Raw genomic sequence first — 10,565 nt, forward strand, 5'->3', positions numbered from 1 at the left:
TCCACCCATCTTTAGCTCAGACACAAAGCAATGGGAGCATAAGAGCAAACCAAGCCTCCTAAGGGTCATGTCCAGTCTATACACTCGACTCGGCTCCCTCCGTTAGTTTAGCACCTAAGAAAACAACTTAGACAACACTACAAGAGAATGTTTTGATAATATTAATGGTTAAATCTCTCCAAGTGTTGTATTAAACATATTTGTATGCTAAACAAGACTTGTATGTTTTACAATAGTCATGATGCTTGGAGACAACAATGAATTTGAGTAAACAAACAAGTTCGGTTCTTTGAACTAAATTTTTTTTAAATCGAACCGATTCGAAAATGGTCAAAATCAGTTCAGAACTGGTTCTAGTTTGAAACCAATAATAATCAATTTAGGTCGAGCCAGTTCGAATTATTTTTGAACCAAACCGAATCGGTTCGATTTAAAAAAAAAAAAAAAAAACTGGTTTAAACCAGTTGAGTTCGGTTAAACAAAAAATTTGGTTCGAATCAACTCATGTCTATCCCTATGGGCTATGGAGTATGGAGCGGCGGTTCTAGTGTGTTAGCAGTGTTTTTAATCACAATGTGCCAAGCTAGAAGGGAGAATATCCTCTCCCAAGTTTTGTTTACTTATATTCTTTTTTGTTTTTTACTCTGTCAAATTAGTAACTCGCAGAATTTATACTAATTTATTAATAACCATTTCCTCAAGTGGCAAGTAATTTATTTCTCTTAAATAATGGAAATAAAGAAAATAATGCTGAAAAATCTCTTCTAATATGGACCCCACGTTCTCGAATTGAATTAAATACTAATAAATTTACAATACGAGTGAAAATTAGCAGAATTCATATGAAAAACACAAAGTCAAAGTCATAGATGTAACGTAACTCGTTGTATAATTTTATTTATACAAATGATGTTGAATTAAATGCTAGTTTCGTGATAACAAGCATTTTCCCTTTTTTTAACCTATTTTAATAATGAAAGAAGTCACTGTCTATCTATCTAGACAGATTGAACTATTCTTTTATTTATTGTCTAGGCACAACAAGTCAATGATATGACTCAACTCGTTGCATTCTATATGTCAAATGAACATTGTTCATTGAACAGTTGTATAAGTAAAAAACACAAAGAAGTCAACAACTTTAATGGATGTTATATTTCATTTTTATTCAGTAAAGGGTAAACGCAAAAAACCATTTTGATCATTAAAAAAGGAAAACTAAAGAAATCTCATTCAGAACGCCTTTCCAAAAATGGAGCCACGGCCGTTCCATTTCAATCATCTTATTTTTCTCTTTTTCATGTCATTCCAGTTACAGCCATCCATTGAATCTGATAGCATCATCCCGGGGCAGACTCTATCAGGGATCAACACTCTAACATCACAAGGTCAAGTATTTGAAATGGGTTTCTTTGCACCACCAGGTAACTCTCATGACTATTACATAGGGATATGGTACAAAGGACTTCCCATGCCACAAAAAACAGTGGTATGGGTAGCCAACAGGGACTCTCCTGTATCTGATCCATACTCTTCATGGTTAGAACTTGGTGAAGATGGTCATCTAGTGGTACACAACTCTTCTGGTCTTGCAGTATGGTCAACAAATTCAAACTCAAGTGCTCCTCCATCAAATTCAACTGTTGGTACCCTTGGTGACGATGGAAACTTCATAATAAGAGAAAGATCAAATCCCTTTTTGGCCAAGGAAGAGAGAAAGATATGGCAGAGCTTTGACCATCCAACAGATACTTGGCTTCCTGGTGCGAAGTTTGGATATGATAATGAGACCGGCCAAAAAACAATACTAAATTCTTGGCAAGATACAAGCAGCCCATCAACGGGCCTTTTATCTCTTGAGTTAATTGAAGTTCATCCTTATTTGTCAGAGGTTCAAATGTCGTTGAAGAATGGTTCTGAGGAGCATGTATTCTGTATATATGAGTCTAATTTCCGGTCAGGTGATGTTGATGTTAATATTGATTTTCAACTTGCCTATGGATGCTTTTCAAAACACTATTTAGATAGTTATGTTTTGATGACATATTCCTCATACCCATCATCTTGTCTCGCTAGATATGTGCTGGATGTATCTGGACAGATCAATCTATTTGTATGGTGGAGTTATATGGAAACATGGCATTCCATTGACATGCAACCACAAACATTTAACTGTCACAGTGGAAATAAGGTGAATAAAAGAATAAAGGACAAGGAAAGTGGAAAGAAGAATGCTACTTGGATTGTTATAGTAACATTAGCATGGCTTGCTCTTCTGTTTGTTGGCATTATTGTTCTGCTGAGAATTGTGCAGAGGAAAGACTCTGACACTTCATTTGAGGCAAGGGGAGGAGATACATTGACCCAATACAAGCTCAGAGATTTGCGAAAGGCAACTAGAAACTTCACACAGAAAATTGGGAAGGGTGGTTTTAGCATTGTTTACAAAGGTGAATTCCCCGATTCAACTTTTATAGCAGTCAAGGCACTTCAAGGTCAATTGCGAGAAGAAAAACAGCTTAGAGCTGAACTGAACACACTGGGATTGATCCAACACAAAAATCTTGTTCGCCTACTTGGCTTTTGTTTAGAAGATTCAAACAGATTCATAGTCTATGACTGTATGCCAAACGGTTCTTTAGAATCTCATCTATTCCAAGAGGGCTCTAATATATTAGACTGGGAAACAAGATATAGGATTGCTGTTGGTACTGCCAAAGGTTTAGCCTACATACACGAAGAATGTAGAGACTGCATCATACATTGTGACATCAAGCCAGAGAACATTTTGTTAGATGCTGAGTATAATCCAAAAGTAGCTGATTTTGGCCTGGCAAAGCTTCTTGGCCGGAACTTCAGCCGGGTTCTGACTACCATAAGAGGAACTAGAGGCTATCTTGCACCAGAGTGGTTTTCTGGTGGAGCTGTCACTGCAAAAGTTGATGTGTACAGCTATGGCCAGGTTCTTTTTGAGATCATTTCAGGTAGAAGGAACATGGATCTATTAAATAATGACCTAAACAGCTATTTTCCAGCAATGGTTTTGAATGCATTGAACAATGGGGCAGAACTTCTGACTTTGGTAGATTCCAAATTAGAAGGTGAACTCAATGTTGAAGAGCTGACTAGAGCATGCAAGGTAGCTTGTTGGTGCATTCAAGATCTTGAAAAAGATAGACCAACCATGAGTCAGGTAGTTCAAATTCTAGAAGGAATTCTTGATCTAGGTATTCCTCCAATTCCACGGTTTTTCCAGTCCATTGCAGAAGCTTGAATGAATGAAACTAATATCAAGGAGCAGTCAGGCTTAGAGTAAATCGACTACACTACCTACATGTTTCACCTGTCAACCTCGTAAGTTTTTCTACACTGAAATTTGAATATTAAGTAGAGCTAGCTAGTCTTTGAGGGTGAGCCTTGGAGCAGTAGTAAGATTGCTCCTTGTGACTGGAAGGTCTCTGGTTCGAGTTCAGGAAACAACCTCTTTGTAAAAATACAAAAGTAAACCTGCGTACAATTGAATCTCACCCCTGCACTTGCATGCCAGAGAGTCCTGCGCACCGAGATTTGCCCTTTTTAGAGTCAGCTAGTCTTTAATTACAAGGAAGCCAAAATCATTAAACTTCTACTTACGCACTTCAACTAATGATCAGAAAGTAAAACAAAGGAGAGCTGAATGCTAAGATATGCCTTCCTATAAAGTTGTTTGAAAATTTAAAATGTTAATTTGAATATGTGACGTATGTAATACTTATGATATAACATACCACTGCAGTAATTGTAGGAAACCTCTTTTCTACTAAAGAGTGCCTTTACCAATCAAAGACTCGTACATAGATCTAGTTCTTTGGCCAACTATTCTTTGGCGCTCAATTGTATATCTGTGCAAGCAACTGTAAGAATTCAACAGTTCAACCATCAAAATCCAGACACAGTTTTGTGGTGTGGAGGGATTATATCAGAAAAACATCTTAGTTTGAGCTTATCATACCCATCCCCACATTCAAAATGGATTGGTTTTTCCTTCTTTTTACCTGCATAATATTTCTGACTTTGTTCATGGCCATTCCTTTCTTTCCAGCATGCCTGGCTCCATTTGGTCTCAAGTGCTGCTCCAATTTTTGTTCTCCTAATATCCATCACAAATAAGCATAAAGCTTACGATTAATAGGGCAATATCATTGAGGTAACACCTCTAAAATCATAAAAATGCAATAGTCAATCCAAAACAGATTTTATTTTTTCTCCAGACACAATGGCATGTCTCTCTGTCTCCTTCTCTCTCTGCGTGAGATTGGAGGCTCCTATTGGGACTAAGGTACACCATATACTATCCCAATCAATTTTTCGTCCATCAAACAGGAAAAAGTAAACAAACAACTAAGTATTATATTCCTCCTTTTTCACCCTGCAGATTCATTCCCCTTAAGAATTTAGCATTCCAAACAAAAACCCACAGGTTTCATGTGAATTTCTTGAACAAGTGCCTATGCTCATTACTTGACCGAGTTTTGACATTTCATAATCAATCCCGTAGGCTTAAGCCATCAAGTACCTATTTTCCTTTGTTTTCATTTTCATTCTCATTTTAACAGGTTCAGACAATTCAACATGTTGCATGATGTCTATGAGTATGCTACTACAAAAGTTAGCAAAAGCAAAAGCAATTACTTTTTCCAGAAGCATGGAGGAAATCATCTGGAAGCAGCTAGCCTTTAATTACTAAGAAACCAAATCTCATTAGATTTCATTGTAATCCCTTCAGGCTTTATCTATGACAGATAAAATGCTGACAGGATATTTAATAAATTTAGTGTCCATTTGAATCAAGGAAATCATGTAAGGGTTTTATGATGGCAACTCCGGTTACAATTACAAAGAATTTGACTGATTCGGGCAATTAGTAATAGAATGATAGAGTAGGATGGAGGTCAGAACAGATAAATTAGGATTAAGGTGATAGATCCAAGAGTTCTCTTTATTGGTGACACACAAAACAAATTATGTAAGTCATTTAAATCCCTCATTAATTCTTTACTTATTTACATAATAACATTTTATGTCTTTTAACTTCAAAAAATTAAATGTAATTCACTCTTCAGTACTCAATTAGTCTTCTTTATTATTTCTGCAGGGAAGATAGGAAAGACTAGCACTGGAGTGGAACCAAATCACTTAAATTGTTTGCGCGGAAAAAGCTTTACAAGTTAAGCTTAACTTTCACCTATTGACTTCTTTCTTGAACCTAAGGTTTAGCTGTAAAAGATTTGAAGAACAGCTAAAAAAAATGGAAGAGAATCTGAGAGAAAAAATGAAAACTTCAGAATTGTAACTTTGTTATGTCTATCAGATCTAAACTTCAGACCTGATATATCTAGAGAATGAGTACAATGCTTAACCAACAAGCCCACAGCTATCAATTAGATAATCAGTTACAAGCGCACGTAACAGATACAACAGAATTGAACTAACTTTATGACATGCCACATCACCATTGATAACAAACCATACTATCCAACAGAACAGACTATACTCTGATAAGCTGCACCAAAAAACAATCAAAATAGAGTACTCGCAATAAAGCAACCAACTCTGCAATGTTGATTACATCCTCGACAGCTACTTTGGTGCTTGAGAATTGTTTATGAAACCTCATGTTCTAGACATGATACACTCATGACAGATTTTCTATTATAGAACTGCAGAAAAAAAATGTTTAAAGTTTTGAATTCTAACTAGTTAAACTCCCGTGCTTTGCGTAGGTTAGATGATCAAGTAATGTAAGATTCTACTACATTCCATTGCGGTAACTATATCATCTATTGTAAATTAAATACCTTATAACACATCAACATCAAGAACACATTTATACCAAATTACAAATGAACCCAAATGAAAAGTATAAAAATAAATACCTTATAAGAAAACTGTAAAGAACCTTGAGATACACCACCCCAAAAGCTAGCTCAAAGGGTGGGAGTGTCCAAGGCCTTATAAACTCCATATTAATTGCACATACAACCAATGTGGAACTATATATCTCAACACGCCCCCTCACACAAGAGCCCATTGGGCTTGAAAAGTGGACAATGCAACAAGCCCAACCTACCTGTGCTAAGAAACGCCACAAAAGAAAGTGGGGGACGGCGAGGCTTGAACCCGGGACACAAGGCTCTGATACCATGTAAAGAACCTTGGGATACACCACCCCAAAAGCTAGCTTTTGGGGTGGTGTATCCCAAGGTTCCTTACATGGTATCAAAGCCTCGCCACCCCCCACTTTCTCTTGTGGAATTTCTTAGCACAGGTAGGCTAGGCCTGTTGCATCATCCACTCTTCAAGCCCAATGGGCTCTTGTGTGAGGGGGCGTGTTGAGATATATAGTCCCACATTGGTTGTATGAGCAACTAATGTGAAGTTTATAAGGCATTGAGCACTCCCACCCTTTGAGCTAGCTTTTGGGGTGGTGTATCCCAAGGTTCTTTACATGGTATCAGAACCTTGCAACTAATGTGGGACTATATATCTCAACACGCCCCCTCACACGAGAGCTCATTGAGCTTGAAGAGTGGATAATGCAACAGGCCCAGCCTACCTGTGCTAAGAAACGCCACAAGAGAAAGTGGCGGGCGGCGAGGCTTGAACCCAGGACACAAGGCTCTGATACCATGTAAAGAACCTTGGGATACACCACCCCAAAAGCTAGCTCAAAGGGTGGGAGTGCCCAATGCCTTATAAACTTCACATTATGTGGGACTATATATCTCAACAAAAACAAAGAAAGAAAATATGTTTTAATAGTTTGAGGGATTTTGGACTCTGCATAACTAGACATCTTTCTGAACAACCATTTATGTCTTTTGGCAATATCAAATTTTATAAATTTCAATTATGCTCAATAAGCAGAGATACAATTTAGTGTAGTATGTAAATGCCATAATAAAATTAATTAAGGGTTGGCTAATTGTAATTAATTAAAGAGTGTTTAAAGAAAAGAATTAATTTGTAATAGATTAATCAAGACAATAACATGTCAAAAAAACAATACCAAAGAGAAACACAGTAGTCAAGAAATTAAGCTAGCACGAAGAATGAAGCACGTGATTATCAATAGAGTGTTTAAAGAGTGTTCATTGCCCTTTACTTGTATGTAAACCTTTTTATTTACTCGGTACTGACAATTTCATGTTATCAATAACCTTGCAAAAGGAAAAATAGACAAGTGCTCCAACATGGGCACGTGATTATCACTGCCGAAGAATGAAGCAACTGAAGATATTATGACGGTTTAAATACCAACGGTGACAGTTAAGAAGCCATGTTGCTCAAGTAATGAACTCTAACATAGAAGATTGATTGTGTTCCACACTAATGGCGGGAACCAAGCAACCCTCTATACCTTGGCCACTATATGTCAAATTCTCAGGTATCACCATGTCTTATCCACTGAAGCACGCAAAAAATAAAAATAAAAAAAAAAAAAAAAAAAAGCCTTTTCATAAACCACTTTCAACAGCCACGAGTGGAGACACATAAGTATTACCTGATATAACTGTAAAAAAGTGTAATCTGTATTGTTCAAAACAAGGAAAAAGTGAAGAACAGTGATTATAGAGTTTCGCTCCCTGGCAGGGTATTTGTGTGACATTCTCTTGCAAGCTCCATCAAATACACTGTTCACTGAACCCAGAATCTTCTGTACGGGAGAATTATAGTGAGTGCAACTTAGCATGCTTACCAGAAAGTTTTTGTTTTGCTTTTGCACGTCATAACAAATTCTTCAATTTAAAGGATAAATTTGAAAAATGTCGGTGAAATTTTGTCCAATGAGTTGTCTGAAGGAAGAATACTCAAAACAAAAGTCGGGGCAATACAATTTTTTATACCAATTTCAAAAGACTTTTCTTATTCTGTAATTTGTTTTCTTCTGAGCTTTGTTGTTTTTGTTTTTCTTATTCTATGCTAAATGAAAGAGCTAAATGAACATTGTTTATTAACAGTATTAGTACAAAACAAGGTCAACAGTCAATACCCTTATAGGTCACAATGCGCGTTAAACTTCATTCGTAAAAACTAAAGAAATCTAATTCAGAATAACGTCAGAAAAATGGAGTCGTGGCTGATCCAGCTTGAGCATCTTCTTATTCTGCTCTTTTTTATGTCATTCAAGTTTCAGTTATCCATTGAATCTGATAGCATCATCCCGGGGGAGACTCTATCAGGGATCCACACTCTAACATCACAAGGTGAAGTATTTGAAATGGGTTTCTTTGCACCACCAGGTAACTCTCATGACTATTATATAGGGATATGGTATAAAGGACTTCCCATGCCACAAAAAACAGTGGTATGGGTAGCCAATAGGGACTCTCCTGTATCTGATCCATATTCTTCATGGTTAGAACTTAGTCAAGATGGCCATCTAGTCCTGCTCACCTCATCCGGTCTTACAGTTTGGTCAACAAATTCAAACTCAAGTGCTCCTCCATCAAATTCAACTGTCGGTACCCTTGGTGACGATGGAAACTTCATAATAAGAGAAAGATCAAAACCCTTTTTGGCTAAGGAAGAGAGAAAGATATGGCAGAGCTTTGACTATCCAACAGATACTTGGCTGCCTGGTGCAAAGTTTGGATATGATAAAGATACTGGCATAAAAACAATACTAAATTCTTGGAAAGATACAAGTAACCCATCCATGGGCTTCAACTAATGTTAAAGAATGGTTCCGAGTCTAAATTCTGCAACTGGGCAGAAACGATTTATGATAATGTTGACCTTAAAGGCGAACTTGCATACGCATGCTTTTCAAATGACTACTCAGACAATTATGTTGCGATGACATATAACCCATACTATCCACCATATGACTCATACCCCGCATCCTGTTTGGCTAGATATGTGCTGGATGTATCTGGACAGCTCAAACTATTTGTATGGTGGAGTTATTTGGAAACATGGCAAGCCATTAATACGCAAGAACAAACATGTGAGTCTCATAGCGGAAAGAAGAATGCTACTTGGATTGTTAGCCCCAGTGGAAATAAGGACGATAAGAAAATAAAGGCCAAGGAAAGTGGGAAGAAGAAAGCTACTCGGATTATTATAGTAACATCAGCGTGGCTTGCTCTTCTGTTTGTTGGCATTACTGTTCTGCTGAGAATTGCAAAGAGGAAAGACTCCAGCCCTTCATTTAAGACAACAGAAGGAGATACATTGACACAATACAAGCTCAGGGATCTGCGAAGGGCAACTAAAAACTTCACACAGAAAATTGGAAAGGGTGGTTTTAGCACTGTTTACAAAGGTGAATTCCCCGATTCAACTTTTATAGCAGTCAAGAAACTTCAAGATCAATTACGAGAAGAAAAACAACTTAGAGCTGAACTGAACACACTGGGATTGATCCAACACAAATTTCTTGTTCGCCTACTTGGCTTTTGTTTAGAAGATTCAAAAAGATTCATAATCTATGATTACATGCCAAATGGTTCTTTAGAATCTCATCTGTTCCAAAAGGGTTCTAATATATTAGATTGGGAAACAAGATACAGGATTGCTGTTGGTACTGCAAAAGGTTTAGCTTACATACACGAAGAATGTAGAGACTGCATCATACATTGTGACATCAAGCCAGAGAACATTTTGTTAGATGCTGAGTATAATCCACAAGTAGCTGATTTTGGCCTGGCAAAACTTCCTGGCCGGAACTTCAGCCGGGTTCTGACTACTATGAGAGGAACCAGAGGCTATCTTGCTCCAGAATGGTTTTCTGGTGGAGCTGTCACTGCAAAAGTTGATGTATACAGCTATGGGCAGGTTCTTTTTGAGATCATTTCAGGTAGAAGGAACATGGATCTATTAAATGATGAGCTAAACAGCTATTTTCCAGCAATGATTTTGAATGCATTGAACAATGGGGTGGATCTTCTGCCTTTGGTAGATTCCAAATTAGAAGGTGAACTCAATATGGAAGAGCTATGTAGAGCATGCAAGGTTGCTTGTTGGTGCATTCAAGATGATGAGAAAGACAGGCCAAACATGACACAAGTGGTCCAAATTTTGGAAGGACTTGTTGACGTAGGTATACCTCCGATTCCATGGTTTTTCCAGTCCATTGCAGAGGCATCCATAAATGAAAGTGACATAAAGGGAAGCGAGGCATATAGTACTTCGAGTACCCTACCTACAAGTTTTACTTTTCAACCTCCAGTAAGTATTTTTAGAGCTGATTTAAACTGTTGAAATTATACGAATTTAGATAGGGAAGGGGAAAAAAAGGGATAAAAGAGACCGAATAATATTCTCTTATGTATTTTGAAATGACACGATGTGATAAAAATGACAAGCAATCACCCCTATTTATAATAACACTATACTCCTTATCTTATTAAAATAAAGAAACAAATCATGAAATATTAAGAGATATGCAAAGCAATACTAAGAGATCATCTAAGATACAATAATGATATTCTGAGACATTTCTTAAATATTCTGACATAAACTATCTTATTAAGTAGAATCAAGTTGGTCTTTGTTATAATATCTATAAAATATCTCCAAAA

At 37.0% G+C, this 10,565-nt stretch overlaps 3 protein-coding genes across 3 annotated transcripts; all 3 read left to right on the forward strand.

The window, feature by feature from the left end:
• The first annotated feature begins 1,252 nt into the window (after positions 1-1,252).
• On the forward strand, positions 1,253-5,287 carry LOC133306583 (G-type lectin S-receptor-like serine/threonine-protein kinase At2g19130). The gene is made up of 2 exons (XM_061506904.1): positions 1,253-3,354; positions 5,135-5,287. The coding sequence occupies exon 1, from the start codon at positions 1,253-1,255 to the stop codon at positions 3,272-3,274; it is 2,022 nt and encodes a 673-aa protein (XP_061362888.1). The 3' UTR covers positions 3,275-3,354; positions 5,135-5,287.
• Positions 5,288-8,107: 2,820 nt separating this feature from the next.
• Positions 8,108-8,713, forward strand: LOC133306584 (S-locus-specific glycoprotein S13-like). The gene has a single exon (XM_061506905.1). It carries the CDS (start codon positions 8,108-8,110, stop codon positions 8,711-8,713), a length of 606 nt encoding a protein of 201 aa, XP_061362889.1.
• Positions 8,713-10,245, forward strand: LOC133306585 (G-type lectin S-receptor-like serine/threonine-protein kinase At2g19130). The gene has a single exon (XM_061506906.1). The coding sequence runs from the start codon at positions 8,713-8,715 to the stop codon at positions 10,243-10,245; it is 1,533 nt and encodes a 510-aa protein (XP_061362890.1).
• Positions 10,246-10,565: the final 320 nt, after the last annotated feature.

This window comes from Gastrolobium bilobum, unplaced genomic scaffold (genome assembly GCF_033153095.1).
Source record: "Gastrolobium bilobum isolate Gb01-03AN ecotype WA unplaced genomic scaffold, APGP_CSIRO_Gbil_v1 utg2911, whole genome shotgun sequence".
In the NCBI taxonomy this organism is placed as follows: domain Eukaryota; kingdom Viridiplantae; phylum Streptophyta; class Magnoliopsida; order Fabales; family Fabaceae; genus Gastrolobium; species Gastrolobium bilobum.

What these genes read in the sequence shown, in the direction of transcription:
- LOC133306583 (XM_061506904.1), top strand. Translation starts at nt 1,253, where the DNA reads ATGGAGCCACGGCCGTTCCATTTCAATCATCTTATTTTTCTCTTTTTC.
- LOC133306585 (XM_061506906.1), top strand. Translation starts at nt 8,713, where the DNA reads ATGTTAAAGAATGGTTCCGAGTCTAAATTCTGCAACTGGGCAGAAACG.
- LOC133306584 (XM_061506905.1), top strand. Translation starts at nt 8,108, where the DNA reads ATGGAGTCGTGGCTGATCCAGCTTGAGCATCTTCTTATTCTGCTCTTT.